This window comes from Physella acuta, unplaced genomic scaffold, assembly GCF_028476545.2.
Source record: "Physella acuta isolate Inbredline_101_S28 unplaced genomic scaffold, ASM2847654v3 ptg000054l, whole genome shotgun sequence".
Classification (NCBI taxonomy): domain Eukaryota; kingdom Metazoa; phylum Mollusca; class Gastropoda; family Physidae; genus Physella; species Physella acuta.
Genome location: NW_026731574.1, coordinates 361,277 through 389,257, shown reverse-complemented (window position 1 = coordinate 389,257; position 27,981 = coordinate 361,277). Strand labels below are relative to the sequence as shown.

The 27,981-nt window shown below is 35.8% G+C and overlaps 3 protein-coding genes across 4 annotated transcripts in view; all 3 read right to left on the bottom strand.

Annotated features, from left to right (window-relative positions):
* Positions 1 to 229, bottom strand: part of LOC131946830 (uncharacterized) — an 83,875-nt gene extending 83,646 nt beyond the window's left edge. Inside the window, exon 1 of the mRNA XM_059307805.1 lies at positions 33 to 229. Within this exon, the coding sequence (XP_059163788.1) occupies positions 33 to 90 (58 nt within the window). The 5' untranslated portion in view covers positions 91 to 229. The remainder of the gene's footprint in view (positions 1 to 32) is intronic.
* Positions 230 to 1,137: 908 nt separating this feature from the next.
* LOC131946944 (uncharacterized) lies at positions 1,138 to 12,475 on the bottom strand. 2 transcript variants are annotated; one of them, XM_059308003.1, is made up of 9 exons: positions 12,280 to 12,475; positions 9,308 to 9,507; positions 8,018 to 8,243; positions 6,034 to 6,145; positions 5,614 to 5,768; positions 4,562 to 4,724; positions 2,323 to 2,421; positions 2,043 to 2,099; positions 1,138 to 1,433 (listed from the first exon to the last, which is right to left on the bottom strand). In XM_059308003.1, the coding sequence occupies exons 1-9, from the start codon at positions 12,335 to 12,337 to the stop codon at positions 1,247 to 1,249; spliced, it is 1,257 nt and encodes a 418-aa protein (XP_059163986.1). In that variant the 5' UTR covers positions 12,338 to 12,475; the 3' UTR covers positions 1,138 to 1,246. The 2 variants fall into 2 exon arrangements, with proteins under 2 accessions (XP_059163986.1, XP_059163995.1); XM_059308012.1 differs by lacking the exon at positions 2,043 to 2,099.
* Positions 12,476 to 13,382: 907 nt separating this feature from the next.
* LOC131946960 (uncharacterized) lies at positions 13,383 to 24,914 on the bottom strand. The gene is made up of 9 exons (XM_059308023.1): positions 24,787 to 24,914; positions 21,543 to 21,742; positions 20,231 to 20,456; positions 18,246 to 18,357; positions 17,696 to 17,850; positions 16,699 to 16,861; positions 14,550 to 14,648; positions 14,270 to 14,326; positions 13,383 to 13,678 (listed from the first exon to the last, which is right to left on the bottom strand). Exons 1-9 carry the CDS (start codon positions 24,842 to 24,844, stop codon positions 13,492 to 13,494), a joined length of 1,257 nt encoding a protein of 418 aa, XP_059164006.1. The 5' UTR covers positions 24,845 to 24,914; the 3' UTR covers positions 13,383 to 13,491.
* Positions 24,915 to 27,981: the final 3,067 nt, after the last annotated feature.

The window sequence follows — 27,981 nt, the reverse complement described above, 5'->3', positions numbered from 1 at the left end:
GTCAGTACAATATGCTCTAGTGAACCACTCACCCTGTGCTGCTACGGACCAGCAACCAAGAAATGTCAACAAAACTCGGACTAGAACCATCTCATCCACTTGTCTTCAACCATCTCCGTGACCACAACAGTACCCTGCTACAAGATGCCTGACCACAACAGTACCCTGCTCTAAGATGTCTGACCACAACAGTACCCTGCTCTAAGACTTGAGTTGGCTCTTGTTTATGTTGTATTGAACGCAGTGTCTTGGTGCAAACACGTGCAGAATTTTAAAAAAATATTTAGCGCACATTTGTTGAAACTATATCGCGTGTAATGTATCTATTGCATTGTCTGAAGTTAGTGTTTTGTTTATATAGTCAAAAAAATTCATAAAAAAACGTTTTAATAACAAGCTTTTATGTAATAGTGCACTAAAAGTAGAAAATAAATTATAGACTACTATTTAAATAACTATAAAGAAAAGCGTGGGTCACTTTAGTATCTATTGGATACCTTTACTAATGTTAAGGAAGACACCCACGCTTTTCTTTCTAGTTATTTAAATAGTAGTCTATAATTTATTTTCTACTTTTTAGTGCACTATTACATAAAAGCTTGTTATTAAAACGTTTTTTTATGAATTTTTTTTCAGTACTTTACATGTTTTATTAACAATAGAGTTACATGACTAAAAACTATTGCGCGCCTACTGAATGTGATGGCGCGCCTACTGAAGGTGATGGAGCAGCTATTGAACGTGATGACGCGTGTGGTGTGGTTGGATAGACATGCCTATTGATTCGGTCCAAATTTTAATTAATTCATAAAAAATTAATTAGGCATCCAATTAATTCAAATTTAATTTCATATTGCATTGTCTTCATGTCTTAACCCACGTGCCAAGTGTGAATCGTATCGATCAAGTAGAAGTTTCCGAATTTTCACTCCAGCGTTTCGGTCTAGACAGACTGACGACAGACTGACGAGGAAGTGAGTTAAATAAAAGCTTGTAAAATAGTGACAAGTGACTCAAAAATGTACCGCTGACGTTTTGTCTATGCAAAAAAAAAAATTATTCATTCAATCTTTGTTTAATATAAGCGCGGAATCTCCAAAGAAACAAAGAAAAACGTGTTTTTTTTTCTATGCAGAAATAACTTTTTAATGTTTTCCTAGATAATACTTAAAAATAAAAACATTTTCTAAACTTATTTTGTTGCACCCAGCTACAGAAGATAGCCAAGAACTAAACAAGTCAGATTTTATCTGAGCATATGGACACGCCCTACACTATTAACAAAGGCTACAGCAAACATCAGCCACGCCCTTGTCCTGATAGACCACGCCCCTGTTCCGACTAACGACGCCCCGTTGGTTGTGCGTGAATGTGACGTGCACTTGTCCGTGAGAATCAACTTGTTATAAAACTGGTGCTCCAATAGACAGTCTCTGAGAAACAAACCGTTAGAATCTGGTCAAGTCGAGACGCTGGGGTAAGTCAAGATACAAACATTGGACGCTGGGGTAAGTCAAGATACAAACATTGGACGCTGAGGTAAGTTAAGATACAAACATTGGACGCTGAAACAAGTCAAGATATAAAAATTGTACGCATGGGTAAGTCAAGATACGAACATTGGACGCTTGGCTAAGTCAAGATACAAAGTTTGGACGATTGTGTAAGTCAAGATACAAACATTGGACGTTTGTGTAAGTCAAGATACAAACATTGGACGATTGTGTAAGTCAAGATACAAACATTGGACGCTGGGGTAAGTCAAGATACAAACATTGGACGCTGAGGTAAGTCAAGATACAAAGTTTGGACGATTGTGTAAGTCAAGATACAAACATTGGACGTTTGTGTAAGTCAAGATACAAACATTGGACGCTGGGGTAAGTCAAGATACAAAGTTTGGACGCTGGGGTAAGTCAAGATACAAACATTGGACGCTGAGGTAAGTCAAGATACAAAAATTGGACGCTGAGATAAGTCAAGATAAAAACATGAGATAATTTGTCAAGTAGAGAAAATTTGTTTTTAGGGTTGCCAGATACCTTTTCCAAAAATACTGGACACCTTTACATCCTTCCCTTCTCAGGTATGCCGCAAAGCTGAAGAAGGGGGTAACAGAGTTTTATTCATATACTTGTCCAGTATTTATATTTATTTTATCCTGGACAGTCTGCTCAAATACTGGACTGTCCAGTTCGAAACTGGACACCTGGCAACCATATTTGTTTTTCAGGAAAACGTTTGAAATCTCCCTCAATAACATATCGTAAATTACGATATTTAGCGAAAAAAAAACAGCCACAGGTAATTGATGTAACTTACGGGCCAAGGCGAGCAAACTGATAAGTAAAAAAGTCCTCAAAATCCTTATTACATTTCGTGTACTGGGCTTGGATACACTTCATGTAGTCTAGTGATAGTCTGGGGAACAGAAACAGGGAGCATGTTAGAGGTTTGGTTTCATTTGGTGTACTGGGCTTGGATACACTTCATGTAGTCTAGTTACAGTCTGGGGAACAGAAACAGGGAACATGTTAGAGGTTTGGTTACATTTGGTGTTCTGGGCTTGGATACACTTCATGTAGTCTAGTGACAGTCTGGGGAACAGAAACAGGGAACATGTTAGAGGTTTGGTTACATTTGGTGTACTGGGCAAGACTACACTTTATGTAGTCTATTGACAGTCTGGGGAACAGAAGCAGGGAACATGTTAGAGGTTTGGTTCCGTTTGGTGTACTGGGCTTGGATACACACATGTAGTCTATTGACAGTCTGGGTAACTTAATGAATTTTTGTTTCTCTAAGAATATTGTCTAAAATAAGTCAACATTACTTGCAATTAATTACGTACTTGTTATTTCCAAAATAAGTTGCAAAGTATGCTAAGTAAATCAACACATATAGAGATAACCGCGCCAATTTATGAGAAATGTTCTCAGGACAAAAGATCGTAAGGACAAATGATCTCATGGACAAAATATATATCAGGACAAAATATATCAGGACAAATGATATCATGGACGATCGATCTCAGACAAAATATCCCAGACAAAACACCTCACAGCAAAATTGTAACAGTATGTACCTTGATTATAGTTCATTTGAACTTTTTTTTATAGACTGTTAATATGGTTTTGTTTACTTTTTAACGTATCATAATTTTGAATTAAATGAATTTGTTGAACTTAACAAAGCATCAAAAGATTTATTAAACTAACCTTTGTAATAATATTCGATTTTGAAAAATAAAAAATTGAAACAAACTTACTCCTTTAGCATGAATGGTATAAAAAATGATAATGTATAGAACAAATACAATAACATTAATGTTTAAAACACGCGAAATATTTTTCAATAATGTGAATTGGTCTTCAGGTTCGTAACGTAAAACTATTGTTTTTATTGCATCATCAACACAAACGTTTACGTTTCTTTGCTGGCAGGTACATCGTTATGATCACACCTCTCCAATCCTGTGTGATCATGTATTGTATGAACTCTTACTTTACATGTTCTAACTTCACATTTCCAAATCTCTTTGCCTGCTGCTCCACTTATGGCTTTTATAACCAGAAATTCACAAGAAACTTATGCCCTAAAACTTCTCTGCTAGGTAACGTATGAGGCCACAGCTGAGTAATCACCACTAATACCGCTGTGCTTGCATACACACTGCGACAAACTTAGTTACGCGATGACCGCTGTCGTTTAAATAAGCATTTGTCACATGATCACTAAGGTGTGACCGACACATAACAATGGAATTTAGATGCTATTTATTTTGTCCATGGAGGGCGGATGTCTTTCCCATAAGACATGTCTCTGCCATCGAAGAGGGCGCCCACCTTGATACGAAGGTGTGTCTTTATTGTTATTTCATTCCTTTTGAGCTAATTTCGTCCACCTGACGTGGTTGAATTGTCTCATGTTTGTCAAGACCACCAACGCTTTCTATTGAAAAAAAATTCTTTAATCTTCGCATACTATATTAGCAGTCTTAATTTTAAAATGTTTAGTACAATATTACAAATTTATACAGCAAGCATTTCTTACAATTATTATGTAGGCCTATAAACAATACTAAACATATTAAACAAAACCATATGACAGTCAATAAAAAAGTTGTTCAGATCAACTAAAATCATCCAATGCACTATCCAAATTTTGCTGTGAGATATTTTATCGGAGATATTTTGTTTGAGATCCATTGTCCCTGGTATCATTAGTCCTGATATATTTTGTTCTGGTATCTTTAGTCCGTGAGATCATTTGTCCTTGAGATAATTTGTCCTGAAATAATTTGTCCTGAGATCATTTGTCCGTGAGATATTTTGTCTGAGATATTTTGTCTGAGATATTTTGTCTGAGATCATTTGTCCTGTCACCCTTCCAGATAATAACCTATTTCGTAAACGTATTGCTTAAATACACGCTCTAGATATAACTTTTAAAAATTGCAAGTGTTACCTACTTATGAAACCATATTCAAGGAACAAAATATTAGTATAAAAATATCATAGAAAGTGATAGTAATGTAAAGAAACTAAAAGATTGAACCCACTTGCATGAATGTCTCTCGATATCCGCTTGGTTGTTGGAGGCAAAGGCTGCCGTTAAGCTTTGTAATCTCTCGGCCGAGGTGGCTTCGATCTCGCATTGGTCACTGTCGGCTGACATCTCGCAGTCAATTAAAACTTTGTAGTCAAACGAAGCGAACTTTGACACTGCATAAAGTAATGACATCTGGCAACACTGGTCACTTGTGTGCACACTTTAAATATTTCTACAAGACACGTGTTGAGTAGTTGTCAATTACGTGACATCTTGTAACACTGAACCATGACATGACATCTTGTAACACTGACCCATGACATGACATCTTGTAACACTGAGCCATGACATGACATCTTGTAACACTGACCTATGATATGACATCTTGTAACACTGACCCATGACATGACATCTTTGGAACACTGACCCACCCACGACATGACATCTTGTAACACTGAGCCATGACATGACATCTTGTAACACTGAGCCATGACATGACATCTTGTAACACTGAGCCATGACATGACATCTTAAAACATAAGATTGTACACTTTAATGTGAGCTTGTGTTAAGATTTTGTATCTACCATTTACTTAACTTTAATTTTGTTTAATTTTTTTTTTATGATGAGTAAGTGTTAGGGTTATGGTTACTTTAGAATCTCGCCTCATATGAGAGCAAGAACTAAACAATCAAATACAAAAATGTTTACAGTGTATCACCAGCCACACAACACCGTAGGCGTCAATGTCAGTGTAAGATGTTAAGATGTGTTTAAAACCTTTGTCTACTTGCGAACATAAACAAATAACTACTTACAGATTTTGTCTGCTTAAATCTGCTTGCTAGTCACATACATACAACAGATGTCTACGTGCAATATTTTTATAATTATAATATTTATCAACTTACAAGTTTAATCTACTTATACTGCTTACTAACAATTGTCTACTTACATCTTTTATCTACTGCATTTTTCTACTTATAACATTAATCTACTTAGAACATTTACAACTTTGTCTACTAACAACTTTAGTCTACTAACAACTTTTGTCTACTTACAGTATGTTGTCCCTTTGGTACACAGCAGATATGCCGCACGCTTAAGATCGTACTCTTTAGGAAATTGTTTCTCGAACAATTTGACCATGTATGTCTGATCTGTGTGACTATCACGTCTTGAATCCAGGATACACTGACTATAGGTCTTTGGATTACTGAAGGGTGGGGGTGGAGGGTGGGGAATATGGGGGAGGTCTGTCATTAGGTCTAGTTGCAAAAAAGTAAGGTCTGGATGTAAGTATAGAATGTATGGACAGGTTGTACTGGCAGGATGTGTGGACGGTTTTTACCTGCAGGATGTGTGGACAGGGTTTACCTGCAGGATGTGTGGACAGGGTTTACCTGCAGGATGTGTGGACGGTTTTTACATGCAGGATGTGTAGACAGGTTTTACCTGCAGAATGTGTGGACAGGGTTTACCTGCAGAAACTGACAACGTTTAGTTCACTTAGTTTCTGGATGTGACCTCTACGGTACTCAGGCAACGTCTTGGTGCAGTGATGGTCCAGAGTCAATGTATCCAGGGACAAAACTAGCGGGAGAAATTGACAAATTTATTTATTTTTAAAATTATAATTTTAAGCATTTAAAAGCAATGGGGGTTTAAAGAAGAACTTAAAATTTTATTTTACTAATAAATTGTTTAAACTATTTCTGAGCATTCCAAAACATATTTTTAAAAAAAACTTCCTAAAAATCGTTTTAATAACAAGCTTTTGTGTACTAATGCACTAAAAGTAGAAAATCAATTTTAGACTACTATTTAAATAACTTTAAAGAAAAGTGTGAGTCACTTTAGTATCTATTGGATACCTTTACTAATGTTTAGGAAGAGACCCACGCTTTTCTTTACAGTTATTTAAATAGTAGTCTATAATTTATTTTCTTCTTTTTAGTGCATTAGTACATAAAAGCTTGTTATTAAAACGATTTTTAGGAAGTTTTTTTTTGTACTTTACATGTTTATATTTACAATAGAGTTTCATGACTAAAAACCTTTGCGCGCCTATTGAACGTGATGACGCGTGTGGTGTGGTTGGATAGACATGCCTACAAATTTGGTCAAAATTTTAATTAATTCATAAAAATTTAATTAGTCATCCGATTAAGTCAAATTTAATTTCAGATTGCATTGTCTTGTCACTCGTGCCAACTGTGAACCAAATTTGTCAGTTCGAAGTGTCCGAATTTTCGCTCGAGCGTTTCGATCTAGACAGACTGATGACTGACGACAAACTGACGAGGAAGTGAGTTAAATAAAAGCTTGTAAAAAGATTTTTTTTACGTTTATTATTTCGTTCAAATTAGATTAAAGATATCTGATATAAAACCCAGTGAAATCTTCGAACGCCTTTCTTTGTCTGTGAAAAAAAATATTCGCATTAACCCAACAAACGAACAAAAAAAGAAAAAGATAGATTATAATAAAACAAATAATACTAGCTTTGTAATGATGCAGCTTTTAAATTTTTTGAAAGTAAGGAAATAAAACAAATTTGATAAACCATTGATCGACTGTCAAGGAGAGATTTCATGAGCGGTAAATGACTTTCATAACGATGAAGCATTATCATCTTTGCCCTTCATGTCTAAGACTACATGGGTAAGTTGAAGTCGAGTGCTTTAATTACTACGGCAAATAGTAAAAGCAATAAAGTGTAGGGAAACAAGCTCAACAGCTGGTCCAGACGGTATTTAATGTTTATCAGAACTAGCCATATGTGTAGACTTCAACGTTACCAGAACAGACATGTAAAAATGAGAATGTTGTCCAATCTTACTGGAAACCGGGCCAGCTTGTAAAGCGACCAAAAATAGACCTGTCAAAATACAGCAACTGGAGATGGATAAAGCTTCTCTCATCTTTTAGTCCTCAGAAAAGAATTTTCCTGTAGAGACTGAGCGATTATTTTTACGACAACGTCGTCGAGATCTGCTGGTTTTAGATAAGACAGATCCAGCACAGGCCACATCACAAAACATTCCTTAGAATGGCCATCTCCCCATAACCTGGCGATTGTAGACTTCGAAAAAGCTTTTGACAGTTTGAAAATCAAAAATTCCACTTGGATGAATTTAATGCTGAACGAGTGCGTCATTGCCATTGAGCTTAAAATTGGAGCTTAATATTCGGGAAGAGATTAATGTACCCATGAATATGTGCCCCCTGGGTCAATGTACCCATGAACATGTACTAGCAGATACACCGTCAAATGCACTGACCCTATCCCCAAGACATCAAATTTTGGATAGATTGTCCTGGCCCCTAAAAAAGATATCGTCAAATTTGGCAAATACTTTCACAAAATTTCTTTAGCCTAGCCCTTACTAAAAGAATTTTGAAGTAGATAAATGAGACTGGTATTTTTATTCTACCTTGTGACAAACTGGAAACATAACTTACCAGTTATCGTCTGGCATCTAGATATAAATCGAGTATCGTCATTCAAATCTTGGTAAGAAGCGTTACAACAAAAGATACCAGACTCTTGTCGTTTGACCTTTGTCGCCGTCATTGTGATATTGACTGAATCTCTATCAGGTACACCACGGTGATCATATTTTTCCGGACCTTTTACTTTAGAATTCCAGAGCCTCACAGAAGAAGGAGCTGTGTTGGATTCTTTTCGCTACATGAGAAATGAAGGCATCAAATAAACCGGGAGTGATCTCCACAAAACTTTCTCGAATATTCTTATATAAATCTACGTGGGATGGCAACTCGGAATAGAGACATGATTTTTAATTACTTAAACTTTTAAAAATAGAATAGAATCTCGTAGAAAAAAGAATTGCGCACCAAGCGAATGCCAAAATAAAATATGCATAATACTGCGGAATATTATTAGTACTTTATAAATTTATTTGCGTTTTTTGAGAAATCGGAAATAGCGTAAATTAGTACTTCCGGTCAACGGAAATTACTCAAAATTTGAAAGAAGGTAGAGAATTAGATCTTTTACTTACAAGTGAAATTTCATTGATCTATCTGAAATAGTACTCAAGTTATAGGCTTTTGAAAAATTCAAAGTAGAAAAAGTACAACTTGCGGTTATCGGAAATTGCTCAAAAGTTGATACGGATCTACAATTTTGATAAAATACTTATATATGAAATTTCATCAACCTAGCTGTAACGGTACTCAAGTTATCGAGTTTACACACACACACACACACACACACACAGACACACACACACACAAACACACACACACACAGACAGACATACGGACAAGATTGCAAAATTATGATTTTCCGTATCAGTGAGGTGTAAAACGTCGAGATTTGTACAAATCGCGTTTTTTTTTGCACGATTACAAGACTTTCTCTATACTTCGTATATACGAAAAGTAAAAAGTGTACACTTTCATTTATTTCTAATCGTCTGGCTGGGTGCAAAGTCTCATGATACACGTCAACAAATTTTTACGGGGGAAACGACCGTTATATCTTGTTTAATTATCTCAACATTGCAGACCTCTCTTGCTATAGCTACTAACATTGACTTGTGGGCATCCTGTGATCTAGCCGGCTCCAAATCCCAGCCTCGTTCTCGTTATTGAAAATTGGGAGTGGATGGATTATGATGGAGGCATTCCAACAGGCTCAAACAACTCCCCTTGTTCCTACAGCCAAATCCCCCCCCCCCCCCCCAATAAATCGTTAGTTTGTCTATGCATTTAACCGAAACTTACAATATAAATTGATCTGTCGATGGCCCTGTATCTTGCAAAACATTCCATTTCGCCTATTCCATTCGTCCATCCGATACACATAGCTATCAAGCCTAGGTTCTGTCCCTTGCCTGGCACTCCAGCCAGATCAGAGTTACACGACACGGTGTAGTCCCCACCAGCATTAACTACACTTGGATGGACTATTTCTCTGCTCGGATCTGTCAGGTAAGATAAGGAAACTGTAAACAAATCTTTTATTATGGTTGTATTATCCTGAATAATAATGGCCTAAGTTTAGGTGTTTTAATAGATATATTGGTACCACTGAATCGAGGGTACCCAAATATGACACGATAAATACCAAAAGGATTCGTTTCACTGACTTTAAAAGAATGCTCAGCATCACGATTTAAATTTTTTAGGGCATTATACTTTCATGTGAAACAACAACAACTGGCCAAATGAATTAATATTTAATACGGAAGGAGTAGAGTACCTTTGATTGAATGGTAATGTTATAAACACACGGACACGCTTAAATAAGTGATCCAGTGCGTAGCGCAACATATACGATGAAAATCCACAAACGGGTTAGATAACAAGACTGATTAAAACAAAGGCTCGTTAACACTTAAAGAGTTAAATACTAAATACACTATCTAAATAACACAGGTTGTTTTAGATATATTATATAAACTAGTACACAAACAAAGATACATCTGCAGTCTAAAAGTACCCAGAACTAACGTACACAAACCTTGTAGAAGAACTGGACTAAACTGATACAATCACCCACGTTCTCACACACCTTATATACACGTACATAAACAGATACAAGCCGGAATATGACGTGACTGACTAAACTCAACACAACAGAACTGAACAAGGACGATAGGGACAGGGTACAAAGAATAAACAACATTTACCCCCATTCATCCGCCTTCACTCATTTACTATAGACACCATTAAAAAACAAATAAAAAACCTTTATAATAATAGGCTGTAAACACTAAAAATGTGATAAGAAAAAAAATACACTTCAAGAGCCATAAATGGTTTTATTAAGTAAAATAAATTAATTTTTATTTTTTTTTAAATTTTCAATGTAATTGAAAGCTTATTTTTTAAAAATATTTTATACTTGCTTTGTTTCCTTTTTTAGTAAGTTGACTCCACATATGATTAAAACATTTGCTTTAAAACCCGATAGGTAGCTTGCGATCCTAATATATAAAAGTCCATGCGCACACTTCTTTCACTCTGTCCGCAATAATTTTTGACAATGTTATCACTATGTTCAGCGATATATGGAGAACTTAAAGATACGGTCTTTTGTTAAAAATAATGTGGTGGATGTTATACATGTTTAAACTAAATTTTATTTAAAACAGGAAAACAAAAATAAAAGTGTATTCGAATGTAAAAACAGATTTCTAACTAAAGTGTTTATTGTCGTGACAAGAACGCAATAAACAATGATGTCACGAGCCACATGTTTAAACGAAGGAAAGAACACAAAATTAATGGCGTCATCTTCCAATTTTAGAATATAAAGAAATGAAATATTTGATTCAATTTGATTTAGATCTACGCTATGAAATGTATACAATTTCCCGGCCTAAAGTTATAAAATTTACATTATCTATTTACATTCTAGATTAAGATCTAGATCTAGAGCATTCTAGAGCTACAGAAAAAAAACGAGAGTTAAACCAGCCGTAGATTCTAGGTCTAGACTCTACGTCTATCTTGATCTAGAATCTATTCCAATAATGAGTTTCTATACTAAACTATTTCAGACATTAATTATTTTATATAAATCTTTGTTTAGCTATGGAATTGGCTAATTTTTTAATAAGATTCCAATTGAAGTAATCGACGCTGACTCTAAATCTAAGTAAAGTACCGCACTTATTATGCTCCTACGCTGTAGTGCCTAAATAACTGAGTTGATAGTGTAATAGTTACCATGCGGGTGGTACGGGTTGGAGACACACCATGTCAATGATTAATTTTTTTTTTCAATTTCTTTTAGATGTGAATGTTAAAGTTGCGTAACGGGGCTTGGCAGGACATCGGGCAGGTTAAGTAGAGTTCACCGTTTACTGTCAAATTAGTATATAAAGGGATAGTGTAGTCAGACCCATGCTCAGTCGAAATTGGCGTTTTTTCAAAGACAAAAATCAGAGGCGTAGCAACCCATTTCGGCGCCCCGGGTGAACTATCATTATTTTTGCCCCCCCCCCCCCCCATATTTACATCTTAAATCACGTTTAGTGAAAAAGGACCCCCCCCCCACCACCACACACACACATCAGTCACCGTTAATTGGTTTTTTTTCCGTATCACACAAGTAGTTTGTAGAAAGCCGTCCGTAGAACCAAGTAGTTTCTATTTTCTTACATTTGAGTGTAATGCAGCTCGGAATAAGCTTGTTATTTTCTTTTTCTAGCCGATTTTGCGCCCTTTGTTGTCGGCGAGCGGGGCGGCCGCCCCACGCTCCCTCCCCTAGCTACGCCTCTGACAAAAACAACATAACTACCATTGAACAGCCAGGTTTTTAAAAAAAATCATTTGTCTTTAAATTTTAAGCCACTTAATCAGTGTGTGCATTTAATATGGTGTTGTGTTGACAAATGATATTTCTCTAATAGGTATTGGTAGTCTATGTTATTTTATGTGTCGGAAGTTTTTAGCTATTTAGTTATTTATCTGCTTTGTCGCTAATATCGTTCAACGTATAGTAAAGTACATAGCGATATAAGTTTTGACCAATACCTTTTTTATAATTTTTTTAAACAAGTAGAACAATAAAATATATAGGCCTATAATTCACGTGTAACGGGTACTGACGGCTTGTCCACTATAGAAGACAATGCTGTGTATATCTGATATGAGATTTGCAAACTCAGTTGAATCTAAATTAAGTTCCTGACATAACACTATGTCATCTTTACAGTCAGTACAATATGCTCTAGTGAACCACTCACCCTGTGCTGCTACGGACCAGCAACCAAGAAATGTCAACAAAACTCGGACTAGTACCATCTCATCCACTTGTCTTCAACCATCTCCGTGACCACAACAGTACCCTGCTACAAGATGCCTGACCACAACAGTACCCTGCTCTAAGATGTCTGACCACAACAGTACCCTGCTCTAAGACTTGAGTTGGCTCTTGTTTATGTTGTATTGAACGCAGTGTCTTGGTGCAAACACGTGCAGAATTTTAAAAAAACATTTAGCGCACATTTGTTGAAACTATATCGCGTGTAATGTATCTATTGCATTGTCTGAAGTTAGTGTTTTGTTTATATAGTCAAAAAAATTCATAAAAAAACGTTTTAATAACAAGCTTTTATGTAATAGTGCACTAAAAGTAGAAAATAAATTATAGACTACTATTTAAATAACTATAAAGAAAAGCGTGGGTCACTTTAGTATCTATTGGATACCTTTACTAATGTTAAGGAAGACACCCACGCTTTTCTTTCTAGTTATTTAAATAGTAGTCTATAATTTATTTTCTACTTTTTAGTGCACTATTACATAAAAGCTTGTTATTAAAACGTTTTTTTATGAATTTTTTTTCAGTACTTTACATGTTTTATTAACAATAGAGTTACATGACTAAAAACTATTGCGCGCCTACTGAATGTGATGGCGCGCCTACTGAAGGTGATGGAGCAGCTATTGAAGGTGATGACGCGTGTGGTGTGGTTGGATAGACATGCCTATTGATTCGGTCCAAATTTTAATTAATTCATAAAAAATTAATTAGGCATCCAATTAATTCAAATTTAATTTCATATTGCATTGTCTTCATGTCTTAACCCACGTGCCAAGTGTGAATCGTATCGATCAAGTAGAAGTTTCCGAATTTTCACTCCAGCGTTTCGGTCTAGACAGACTGACGACAGACTGACGAGGAAGTGAGTTAAATAAAAGCTTGTAAAATAGTGACAAGTGACTCAAAAATGTACCGCTGACGTTTTGTCTATGCAAAAAAAAAATTATTCATTCAATCTTTGTTTAATATAAGCGCGGAATCTCCAAAGAAACAAAGAAAAACGTGTTTTTTTTCTATGCAGAAATAACTTTTTAATGTTTTCCTAGATAATACTTAAAAATAAAAACATTTTCTAAACTTATTTTGTTGCACCCAGCTACAGAAGATAGCCAAGAACTAAACAAGTCAGATTTTATCTGAGCATATGGACACGCCCTACACTATTAACAAAGGCTACAGCAAACATCAGCCACGCCCTTGTCCTGATAGACCACGCCCCTGTTCCGACTAACGACGCCCCGTTGGTTGTGCGTGAATGTGACGTGCACTTGTCCGTGAGAATCAACTTGTTATAAAACTGGTGCTCCAATAGACAGTCTCTGAGAAATAAACCATTCGAATCGGGGTAAGTCAAGATACAAACATTGGACGCTGGGGTAAGTCAAGATACAAACATTGGACGCTGAGGTAAGTTAAGATACAAACATTGGACGCTGAAACAAGTCAAGATATAAAAATTGTACGCATGGGTAAGTCAAGATACGAACATTGGACGCTTGGCTAAGTCAAGATACAAAGTTTGGACGATTGTGTAAGTCAAGATACAAACATTGGACGTTTGTGTAAGTCAAGATACAAACATTGGACGATTGTGTAAGTCAAGATACAAACATTGGACGCTGGGGTAAGTCAAGATACAAACATTGGACGCTGAGGTAAGTCAAGATACAAAGTTTGGACGATTGTGTAAGTCAAGATACAAACATTGGACGTTTGTGTAAGTCAAGATACAAACATTGGACGCTGGGGTAAGTCAAGATACAAAGTTTGGACGCTGGGGTAAGTCAAGATACAAACATTGGACGCTGAGGTAAGTCAAGATACAAAAATTGGACGCTGAGATAAGTCAAGATAAAAACATGAGATAATTTGTCAAGTAGAGAAAATTTGTTTTTAGGGTTGCCAGATACCTTTTCCAAAAATACTGGACACCTTTACATCCTTCCCTTCTCAGGTATGCCGCAAAGCTGAAGAAGGGGGTAACAGAGTTTTATTCATATACTTGTCCAGTATTTATATTTATTTTATCCTGGACAGTCTGCTCAAATACTGGACTGTCCAGTTCGAAACTGGACACCTGGCAACCATATTTGTTTTTCAGGAAAACGTTTGAAATCTCCCTCAATAACATATCGTAAATTACGATATTTAGCGAAAAAAAAACAGCCACAGGTAATTGATGTAACTTACGGGCCAAGGCGAGCAAACTGATAAGTAAAAAAGTCCTCAAAATCCTTATTACATTTCGTGTACTGGGCTTGGATACACTTCATGTAGTCTAGTGATAGTCTGGGGAACAGAAACAGGGAGCATGTTAGAGGTTTGGTTTCATTTGGTGTACTGGGCTTGGATACACTTCATGTAGTCTAGTTACAGTCTGGGGAACAGAAACAGGGAACATGTTAGAGGTTTGGTTACATTTGGTGTTCTGGGCCAGACTACACTTTATGTAGTCTATTGACAGTCTGGGGAACAGAAGCAGGGAACATGTTAGAGGTTTGGTTCCGTTTGGTGTACTGGGCTTGGATACACACATGTAGTCTATTGACAGTCTGGGTAACTTAATGAATTTTTGTTTCTCTAAGAATATTGTCTAAAATAAGTCAACATTACTTGCAATTAATTACGTACTTGTTATTTCCAAAATAAGTTGCAAAGTATGCTAAGTAAATCAACACATATAGAGATAACCGCGCCAATTTATGAGAAATGTTCTCAGGACAAAAGATCGTAAGGACAAATGATCTCATGGACAAAATATATATCAGGACAAAATATATCAGGACAAATGATATGATGGACGATCGATCTCAGACAAAATATCCCAGACAAAACACCTCACAGCAAAATTGTAACAGTATGTACCTTGATTATAGTTCATTTGAACTTTTTTTATAGGCTGTTAATATGGTTTTGTTTACTTTTTAACGTATCATAATTTTGAATTAAATGAATTTGTTGAACTTAACAAAGCATCAAAAGATTTATTAAACTAACCTTTGTAATAATATTCGATTTTGAAAAATAAAAAATTGAAACAAACTTACTCCTTTAGCATGAATGGTATAAAAAATGATAATGTATAGAACAAATACAATAACATTAATGTTTAAAACACGCGAAATATTTTTCAATAATGTGAATTGGTCTTCAGGTTCGTAACGTAAAACTATTGTTTTTATTGCATCATCAACACAAACGTTTACGTTTCTTTGCTGGCAGGTACATCGTTATGATCACACCTCTCCAATCCTGTGTGATCATGTATTGTATGAACTCTTACTTTACATGTTCTAACTTCACATTTCCAAATCTCTTTGCCTGCTGCTCCACTTATGGCTTTTATAACCAGAAATTCACAAGAAACTTATGCCCTAAAACTTCTCTGCTAGGTAACGTATGAGGCCACAGCTGAGTAATCACCACTAATACTGCTGTGCTTGCATACACACTGCGACAAACTTAGTTACGCGATGACCGCTGTCGTTTAAATAAGCATTTGTCACATGATCACTAAGGTGTGACCGACACATAACAATGGAATTTAGATGCTATTTATTTTGTCCATGGAGGGCGGATGTCTTTCCCATAAGACATGTCTCTGCCATCGAAGAGGGCGCCCACCGTGATACGAAGGTGTGTCTTTATTGTTATTTCATTCCTTTTGAGCTAATTTCGTCCACCTGACGTGGTTGAATTGTCTCATGTTTGTCAAGACCACCAACGCTTTCTATTGAAAAAAACTCTTTAATCTTCACATACTATATTAGCAGTCTTAATTTTAAAATGTTTAGTACAATATTACAAATTTATACAGCAAGCATTTCTTACAATTATTATGTAGGCCTATAAACAATACTAAACATATTAAACAAAACCATATGACAGTCAATAAAAAAGTTGTTCAGATCAACTAAAATCATCCAATGCACTATCCAAATTTTGCTGTGAGATATTTTATCGGAGATATTTTGTTTGAGATCCATTGTCCCTGGTATCATTAGTCCTGATATATTTTGTTCTGGTATCTTTAGTCCGTGAGATCATTTGTCCTTGAGATAATTTGTCCTGAAATAATTTGTCCTGAGATCATTTGTCCGTGAGATATTTTGTCTGAGATATTTTGTCTGAGATATTTTGTCTGAGATCATTTGTCCTGTCACCCTTCCAGATAATAACCTATTTCGAAAACGTATTGCTTAAATACACGTTCTAGATATAACTTTTAAAAATTACACGTGTTACCTACTTATGAAACCATATTCAAGGAACAAAATATTAGTATAAAAATATCATAGAAAGTGATGGTAAAGTAAAGAAACTAAAAGATTGAACCCACTTGCATGAATGTCTCTCGATATCCGCTTGGTTGTTGGAGGCAAAGGCTGCCGTTAAGCTTTGTAATCTCTCGGCCGAGGTGGCTTCGATCTCGCATTGGTCACTGTCGGCTGACATCTCGCAGTCAATTAAAACTTTGTAGTCAAACGAAGCGAACTTTGACACTGCATAAAGTAATGACATCTGGCAACACTGGTCACTTGTGTGCACACTTTAAATATTTCTACAAGACACGTGTTGAGTAGTTGTCAATTACGTGACATCTTGTAACACTGACCCATGACATGACATCTTGTAACACTGACCTATGATATGACATCTTGTAACACTGACCCATGACATGACATCTTTGGAACACTGACCCACCCACGACATGACATCTTGTAACACTGAGCCATGACATGACATCTTGTAACACTGAGCCATGACATGACATCTTGTAACACTGAGCCATGACATGACATCTTAAAACATAAGATTGTACACTTTAATGTGAGCTTGTGTTAAGATTTTGTATCTACCATTTACTTAACTTTAATTTTGTTTAATTTTTTTTTTTATGATGAGTAAGTGTTAGGGTTATGGTTACTTTAGAATCTCGCCTCATATGAGAGCAAGAACTAAACAATCAAATACAAAAATGTTTACAGTGTATCACCAGCCACACAACACCGTAGGCGTCAATGTCAGTGTAAGATGTTAAGATGTGTTTAAAACCTTTGTCTACTTGCGAACATAAACAAATAACTACTTACAGATTTTGTCTGCTTAAATCTGCTTGCTAGTCACATACATACAACAGATGTCTACGTGCAATATTTTTATAATTATAATATTTATCAACTTACAAGTTTAATCTACTTATACTGCTTACTAACAATTGTCTACTTACATCTTTTATCTACTGCATTTTTCTACTTATAACATTAATCTACTTAGAACATTTACAACTTTGTCTACTAACAACTTTAGTCTACTAACAACTTTTGTCTACTTACAGTATGTTGTCCCTTTGGTACACAGCAGATATGCCGCACGCTTAAGATCGTACTCTTTAGGAAATTGTTTCTCGAACAATTTGACCATGTATGTCTGATCTGTGTGACTATCACGTCTTGAATCCAGGATACACTGACTATAGGTCTTTGGATTACTGAAGGGTGGGGGTGGAGGGTGGGGAATATGGGGGAGGTCTGTCATTAGGTCTAGTTGCAAAAAAGTAAGGTCTGGATGTAAGTATAGAATGTGTGGACAGGTTGTACTGGCAGGATGTGTGGACAAGTTTTACCTGCAGGATGTGTGGACAAGTTTTACCTGCAGGATGTGTGGACGGTTTTTACCTGCAGGATGTGTGGACAGGGTTTACCTGCAGGATGTGTGGACAGGTTTTACCTGCAGGATGTGTGGACGGTTTTTACCTGCAGGATGTGTGGACAGGGTTTACCTGCAGGATGTGTGGACAGGGTTTACCTGCAGGATGTGTGGACGGTTTTTACATGCAGGATGTGTAGACAGGTTTTACCTGCAGAATGTGTGGACAGGGTTTACCTGCAGAAACTGACAACGTTTAGTTCACTTAGTTTCTGGATGTGACCTCTACGGTACTCAGGCAACGTCTTGGTGCAGTGATTGTCCAGAGTCAATGTATCCAGGGACAAAACTAGCGGGAGAAATTGACAAATTTATTTATTTTTAAAATTATAATTTTAAGCATTTAAAAGCAATGGGGGTTTAAAGAAGAACTTAAAATTTTATTTTACTAATAAATTGTTTAAACTATTTCTGAGCATTCCAAAACATATTTTTAAAAAAAACTTCCTAAAAATCGTTTTAATAACAAGCTTTTGTGTACTAATGCACTAAAAGTAGAAAATCAATTTTAGACTACTATTTAAATAACTTTAAAGAAAAGTGTGAGTCACTTTAGTATCTATTGGATACCTTTACTAATGTTTAGGAAGAGACCCACGCTTTTCTTTACAGTTATTTAAATAGTAGTCTATAATTTATTTTCTTCTTTTTAGTGCATTAGTACATAAAAGCTTGTTATTAAAACGATTTTTAGGAAGTTTTTTTTTGTACTTTACATGTTTATATTTACAATAGAGTTTTATGACTAAAAACCTTTGCGCGCCTATTGAACGTGATGACGCGTGTGGTGTGGTTGGATAGACATGCCTACAAATTTGGTCAAAATTTTAATTAATTCATAAAAATTTAATTAGTCATCCAATTAAGTCAAATTTAATTTCAGATTGCATTGTCTTGTCACTCGTGCCAACTGTGAACCAAATTTGTCAGTTCGAAGTGTCCGAATTTTCGCTCGAGCGTTTCGATCTAGACAGACTGATGACTGACGACAAACTGACGAGGAAGTGAGTTAAATAAAAGCTTGTAAAAAGATTTTTTTTACGTTTATTATTTCGTTCAAATTAGATTAAAGATATCTGATATAAAACCCAGTGAAATCTTCTAACGCTTTTCTTTGTCTGTGAAAAAAAAATATTCGCATTAACCCAACAAACGAACAAAAAAAGAAAAAGATAGATTATAATAAAACAAATAATACTAGCTTTGTAATGATGCAGCTTTTAAATTTTTTGAAAGTAAGGAAATAAAACAAATTTGATAAACCATTGATCGACTGTCAAGGAGAGATTTCATGAGCGGTAAATGACTTTCATAACGATGAAGCATTATCATCTTTGCCCTTCATGTCTAAGACTACATGGGTAAGTTGAAGTCGAGTGCTTTAATTACTACGGCAAATAGTAAAAGCAATAAAGTGTAGGGAAACAAGCTCAACAGCTGGTCCAGACGGTATTTAATGTTTATCAGAACTAGCCATATGTGTAGACTTCAACGTTACCAGAACAGACATGTAAAAATGAGAATGTTGTCCAATCTTACTGGAAACCGGGCCAGCTTGTAAAGCGACCAAAAATAGACCTGTCAAAATACAGCAACTGGAGATGGATAAAGCTTCTCTCATCTTTTAGTCCTCAGAAAAGAATTTTCCTGTAGAGACTGAGCGATTATTTTTACGACAACGTCGTCGAGATCTGCTGGTTTTAGATAAGACAGATCCAGCACAGGCCACATCACAAAACATTCCTTAGAATGGCCATCTCCCCATAACCTGGCGATTGTAGACTTCGAAAAAGCTTTTGACAGTTTGAAAATCAAAAATTCCACTTGGATGAATTTAATGCTGAACGAGTGCGTCATTGCCATTGAGCTTAAAATTGGAGCTTAATATTCGGGAAGAGATTAATGTACCCATGAATATGTGCCCCCTGGGTCAATGTACCCATGAACATGTACTAGCAGATACACCGTCAAATGCACTGACCCTATCCCCAAGACATCAAATTTTGGATAGATTGTCCTGGCCCCTAGAAAAGATATCGTCAAATTTGGCAAATACTTTCACAAAATTTCTTTAGCCTAGCCCTTACTAAAAGAATTTTGAAGTAGATAAATGAGACTGGTATTTTTATTCTACCTTGTGACAAACTGGAAACATAACTTACCAGTTATCGTCTGGCATCTAGATATAAATCGAGTATCGTCATTCAAATCTTGGTAAGAAGCGTTACAACAAAAGATACCAGACTCTTGTCGTTTGACCTTTGTCGCCGTCATTGTGATATTGACTGAATCTCTATCAGGTACACCACGGTGATCATATTTTTCCGGACCTTTTACTTTAGAATTCCAGAGCCTCACAGAAGAAGGAGCTGTGTTGGATTCTTTTCGCTACATGAGAAATGAAGGCATCAAATAAACCGGGAGTGATCTCCACAAAACTTTCTCGAATATTCTTATATAAATCTACGTGGGATGGCAACTCGGAATAGAGACATGATTTTTAATTACTTAAACTTTTAAAAATAGAATAGAATCTCGTAGAAAAAAGAATTGCGCACCAAGCGAATGCCAAAATAAAATATGCATAATACTGCGGAATATTATTAGTACTTTATAAATTTATTTGCGTTTTTTGAGAAATCGGAAATAGCGTAAATTAGTACTTCCGGTCAACGGAAATTACTCAAAATTTGAAAGAAGGTAGAGAATTAGATCTTTTACTTACAAGTGAAATTTCATTGATCTATCTGAAATAGCACTCAAGTTATAGGCTTTTGAAAAATTCAAAGTAGAAAAAGTACAACTTGCGGTTATCGGAAATTGCTCAAAAGTTGATACGGATCTACAATTTTGATAAAATACTTATATATGAAATTTCATCAACCTAGCTGTAACGGTACTCAAGTTATCGTGTTTACACACACACACACACACACACACACACACACACACACACACACACACAGACACACTCACACACAAACACACACACACACAGACAGACATACGGACAAGATTGCAAAATTATGATTTTCCGTATCAGTGAGGTGTAAAACGTCGAGATTTGTACAAATCGCGTTTTTTTTTGCACGATTACAAGACTTTCTCTATACTTCGTATATACGAAAAGTAAAAAGTGTACACTTTCATTTATTTCTAATCGTCTGGCTGGGTGCAAAGTCTCATGATACACGTCAACAAATTTTTACGGGGGAAACGACCGTTATATCTTGTTTAATTATCTCAACATTGCAGACCTCTCTTGCTATAGCTACTAACATTGACTTGTGGGCATCCTGTGATCTAGCCGGCTCCAAATCCCAGCCTCGTTCTAGTTATTGAAAATTGGGAGTGGATGGATTATGATGGAGGCATTCCAACAGGCTCAAACAACTCCCCTTGTTCCTACAGCCAAATCCCCCCCCCCCCCCCCAATAAATCGTTAGTTTGTCTATGCATTTAACCGAAACTTACAATATAAATTGATCTGTCGATGGCCCTGTATCTTGCAAAACATTCCATTTCGCCTATTCCATTCGTCCATCCGATACACATAGCTATCAAGCCTAGGTTCTGTCCCTTGCCTGGCACTCCAGCCAGATCAGAGTTACACGACACGGTGTAGTCCCCACCAGCATTAACTACACTTGGATGGACTATTTCTCTGCTCGGATCTGTCAGGTAAGATAAGGAAACTGTAAACAAATCTTTTATTATGGTTGTATTATCCTGAATAATAATGGCCTAAGTTTAGGTGTTTTAATAGATATATTGGTACCACTGAATCGAGGGTACCCAAATATGACACGATAAATACCAAAAGGATTCGTTTCACTGACTTTAAAAGAATGCTCAGCATCACGATTTAAATTTTTTAGGGCATTATACTTTCATGTGAAACAACAACAACTGGCCAAATCAATTAATATTGAATACGGAAGGAGTAGAGTACCTTTGATTGAATGGTAATGTTATAAACACACGGACACGCTTAAATAAGTGATACAGTGCGTAGCGCAACATATACGATGAAAATCCACAAACGGGTTAGAAAACAAGACTGATTAAAACAAAGGCTTGTTAACACTTAAAGAGTTAAATACTAAATACACTATCTAAATAACAGGTTGTTTTAGATATATTATATAAACTAGTACACAAACAAAGATACATCTGCAGTCTAAAAGTACCCAGAACTAACGTACACAAACCTTGAAGAAGAACTGGACTAAACTGATACAATCACCCACGTTCTCACACACCTTATATACACGTACATAAACAGATACAAGCTGGAATATGACGTGACTGACTAAACTCAACACAACAGAACTGAACAAGGACGATAGGGACAGGGTACAAAGAATAAACAACATTTACCCCCATTCATCCGCCTTCACTCATTTACTATAGACACCATTAAAAAACAAAAAAACCTTTATAATAATAGGCTGTAAACACTAAAAATGTGATAAAATAAAATACACTTCAAGAGCCATAAATGGTTTTATTAAGTAAAATAAGTTTATTTTAATTTTTTTTTAAATTTTCAATGTAATTGAAAGCTTATTTTTTTAAATATTTTTTTTACTTGTTTTGTTTCCTCTTTTAGTAAGTTGACTCCACATATGATTAAACCATTTGCTTTAAAACCCGATAGGTAGCTTGCGATCCTAATATATAAAAGTCCATGCGCACACTTCTTTCTCTCTGTCCGCAATAATTTTTGACAATGTTATCAGTATGTTCAGCGTTATATGGAGAACTTAAAGATACGGTCTTTTGTTGAAAATAATATGGTGGATGTTATACATGTTTAAACTAAATTTTATTTAAAAAAGGAAAATAAAAATAAAAGTGTATTCGAATGTAAAAACAGATTTCTAACTAAAGTGTTTATTGTCGTGACAAGAACGCAATAAACAATGATGTCACAAGCCACATGTTTAAACGAAGGAAAGAACACAAAACTGATGACGTCATCTTCCAATTCAATTTTAGAATATAAAGAAATGAAATATTTGATTCAATTTGATTTAGATCTACATATCAAACGTACGCTATGAAATGTATAAAATTTTCCGGCCTAAACTTATAAAATTTACATTATCTATTTACATTCTAGATTAAGATCTAGATCTGGAGCATTCTAGAGCTACAGAAAACAAGTTAATAAAAAGTCTAGTGACAATTTAAGCGCAATTTCCTTATGTTATCCATAACAATTTTAAATCGAGATTAATCATATATTTTCTCACGTGTTAAATAACAAATCCTGTTCATTTGTGTCACTTTCGTGAATGACGCAATCTGCATCATTGTTAACAGGATGCTATTTTAAGGAGCCCATGCAGTCGTGTAATCGGTGGGGAGGGGGGCCTCCTGGGAGCGGGCCTCTACGTCTCTGACACATGGGCGGTCACCGAAGTTTGTTCTACCATATTATTTCGGTGAGTGATTAATGTACTCTCAAGGTTTTCATGTGGTAGTGTAGGTAAACCCGTGTCCCGATATTTATGATTCAAGCGCAGGCATTGTTTACATTTAAATTACTCAATTTTAGAAAAGAAGGTCACGCGTCTAAGAACATATGATTGGTAAAGCGTTGGCGAAATCCTTCTAATATATTTCGTCAAACTTTCTTCAATCCCCGCGGCAACGCGCGGGGGGCGGGTACGCTAGTTTTATATAAATCTTTGTTTAGCTATGGAATTGGCTAATTTTTTAATAAAATTCCATTTGAAATAATCGACGCTGACTCTAAATCTATTCTGCTCCTAAGCTGTAGTGCCTAAATAACTGAGGTGATAGTGTAATAGTTACCATGCGGGTGGTACGGGTTGGAGACACACCACGTCAATGGTTAATATTTTTTTTAAAATTTTTTTTTAGATGTGAATGTTAAATTTGCGTAACGGGGCTTGGCAGGACACGGGGCGGGGCAGGATAAGTAGAGCTCACCTTTTTCTGTCTACTTAGTATATAAAGGGATAGTGTAGTCAGACCCATGCTCAGCCGAAATTGGCGTTTTTTCAAAGACAAAAATCAGAGACGTTAATACTTTTTTCCCCGTATCACACAAGTAGTTTGTAGAAAGCCGTCCGTAGAACCAAGTAGTTTCTATTTTCTTACATTTGAGTGTAATGCAGCTCGGAATAAGCTTGTTATTTTATTTTTCTAGCCGATTTTGCGCCCTTTGTTGTCGGCGAGCGGGGCGGCCGCCCCACGCTCCCTCCCCTAGCTACGCCTCTGACAAAAACAACATAACTACCATTAAACAGCCAGGTTTTTAAAGAAATCATTTGTCTTTTAATTTTAAGCCACTTAATCAGTGTGTGCATTTAATATGGTGTTGTGTTGACAAATGATATTTCTCTAATAGGTATTGGTAGTCTATGTTATTTTATGTGTCGGAAGTTTTTAGCTATTTAGTTATTTATCTGCTTTGTCGCTAATATCGTTCAACGTATAGTAAAGTACATAGCGTTATAAGTTTTGACCAATACTTTTTAAATATTTTTTTTAAACAAGTAGAACAATAAAATATATAGGCCTATAATTCACGTGTAACGGGTACTGACGGCTTGTCCACTATAGAAGACAATGCTGTGTATATCTGATATGAGATTTGCAAACTCAGTTGAATCTAAATTAAGTTCCTGACATAACACTATGTCATCTTTACAGTCAGTACAATATGCTCTAGTGAACCACTCACCCTGTGCTGCTACGGACCAGCAACCAAGAAATGTCAACAAAACTCGGACTAGAACCATCTCATCCACTTGTCTCCATTCAACTCCCTGACCACAGCAGTACCCTGCTCTAAGACTTGAGTTGGCTGTTGTTTATGTTCTATTGAACGCAGTGTCTTGGTGCAAACACGTGCAGAATTTTAAAAAAAATATTTAGCAACATTTGTTGAAACTATATCGCGTGTAATGTATCTATTGCATTGTCTGAAGTTAGTGTTTTGTTTATATAGTAAAAAAAAATTCATAAAAAAACGTTTTAATAACAAGCTTTTATGTCTTCTTCTTCTTCTTCGTTCTTAATTATTAGTGTTGAAGAGGATCGAGATTTATCTGCCAGTGGGTTTGAACTCGAGACTTTGTTCGAATTTATCAACCATGAGCTTTTTGCCGACTCGACCACGCCTCCAACACAATTAAGCGTTACCTGTCAACTGGTTATGCGCCATTGAGGCCATTGACTCAGATTTCAGCCTGCTTTTCTTTTTGGATTTGCTTCCATAGCCTTTGTCCAACCAAGAACAAACTACAAGGCAGCAGTTGTTTAATTTTAGAGTTGTCTCTCCTAGAAGAGTGGCTGTCCCCAGCTAACGAGCCTCATCTGCCCGAGAAGCTTTTATGTAATAGTGCACTAAAAAGTAGAAAACAAATTATAGACTACTATTTAAATAACTATAAAGAAAAGCGTGGGTCACTTTAGTATCTATTGGATACCTTTACTAATGTTAAGGAAGACACCCACGCTTTTCTTTCTAGTTATTTAAATAGTAGTCTATAATTTATTTTCTACTTTTTAGTGCACTATTACATAAAAGCTTGTTATTAAAACGTTTTTTTATGAATTTTTTTTTCAGTACTTTAAATGTTTTATTTACAATAGAGTTACATGACTAAAAACTGTTGCGCGCCTACTGAATGTGATGGCGCGCCTACTGAAGGTGATGGAGCAGCTATTAAACGTGATGACGCGTGTGGTGTGGTTGGATAGACATGCCTATTGATTCGGTCCAAATTTTAATTAATTCATAAAAAATTAATTAGGCATCCAATTAAGTCAAATTTAATTTCAGATTGCATTGTCTTCATGTCATGACCCACGTGCCAAGTGTGAATCGTATCGATCAAGTAGAAGTTTCCAAATTTTGACTCCGGCGTTTCGGTCTAGACAGACTGACGAGGAAGTGAGTTAAATAAAAGCTTGTAAAAAATTCATAAAAAACGTTTTAATAACAAGCTTTTATGTAATGATGCACTAAAATGTAGAAAATAAATTATAGACTATAAAGTAAAGCGTGGGTCACTTTAGTATCTATTGGATACCTTTACTAATGTTAAGGAAGACACCCACGCTTTTCTTTATAGTTATTTAAATAGTAGTCTATAATTTATTTTATACTTTTTAGTGCATCATTACATAAAAGCTTGTTATTAAAACGTTTTTTATGAATTTTTTTTCAGTACTTTACATGTTTTATTTACAATAGAGTTACATGACTAAACACCATTGCGCGCCTACTGAACATCACGTTCAGTAGGCGCGCAATTGTTTTTGAACGCAGCCATTACGTGATGGCGCAGCTATTGAAGGTGATGACGCGTGTGGTGTGGTTGGCTAGACATGCCTACTAATTCGGTCCAAATTTTTATTAATTCATAAAAAATTAATTAGGCATCTAATTTAGTCAAATTTCGATTCAGATTGCATTGTCTTCATGTCTTGACCCACGTGCCAACTGTGAATCGTATCGGTCAAGTAGAACTGTCCGAATTTTCACTCCTGCGTTTCCGTCTAGACTGACGACTGACGAGGAAGTGAGTTAAATAAAAGCTTGTAAAAAAATTCATAAAAAACGTTTTAATAACAAGCTTTTATGTAATGATGCACTAAAAAGTAGAAAATAAATTATAGACTACTATTTAAATAACTATAAAGAAAAGCGTGGGTCACTTTAGTATCTATTGGATACCTTTACTAATGTTAAGGAAGACACCCACGCTTTTCTTTATAGTTATTTAAATAGTAGTCTATAATTTATTTTCTACTTTTTAGTGCATCATTACATAAAAGCTTGTTATTAAAACGTTTTTTATGAATTTTTTTTCAGTACTTTACATGTTTTATTTACAATAGAGTTACATGACTAAAAACCATTGCGCGCCTACTGAACATCACGTTCAGTAGGCGCGCAATGGTTTTTGAACGCAGCCATTACGTGATGGCGCTGCTATTGAAGGTGATGACGCGTGTGGTGTGGTTGGCTAGACATGCCTACTAATTCGGTCCAAATTTTAATTAATTCATAAAAAATTAATTAGGCATCCAATTAAGTCAAATTTAGTTTCAGATTGCATTGTCTTCATGTCTTGACCCACGTGCCAAGTGTGAATCGTATCGGTCAAGTAGAAGTTTCCGAATTTTCACTCCTGCGTTTCCATCTAGACCACGGGTTCCCAACCTGGGGGTCGCGACCCCCCTGGGGGTCGCGAAGGGCTTTCTGGGGGGTCGCCAACTGGTATATTAAACCTTATTAATGAGAAACAAAACATAAATATTTAGCAAAATATCTAAAATTCGGCTTTACTAACATAACTGGAAATGGAATAGAGAAGAATCAATGAGTACTGTATAATGTTGTTCTCAGTCACGCGTTTATGAAATCTTCAAAACTAAAACGTCATTTGAGACAAGTCATTCTGAACACACCAAAAAATATATGGAGTTCTTTCGTCGGCATGAAGCTAGTTGCAAACGTCAGAGACTCGATCGAACAGGAAGTTTTCACCAAGAAAACACAGCATTAGTGCAAGCATCAAGTCGTTATAGAAAATGCCAAGCAAAATAAAAACACAGTAGGAGAAAATCTCATCAAACGCTGCTGCATGTTGAAGATTGTGAAGTTAATTCTTGGGGATTCTAGTGCAATAAAAATGCAAAAAATATCTCTGTCTAATAATACTATTCAGCAGCTTATAGCAGACATGTCCGTAGATGTTAAATAACAAATGTTTAATGAAATCAAGCTTTCAACATTGCTTGCTTTTCAATTTGATAAATCAACAGACGTTGAGTTCTTGTTCGCAGTTGCTGGTCTTTGTCTATATTCATTCAGATGATAGCAAAGAAGAGTTGCTATTTTGTGAAGATAGCGTGGAGAAAATAC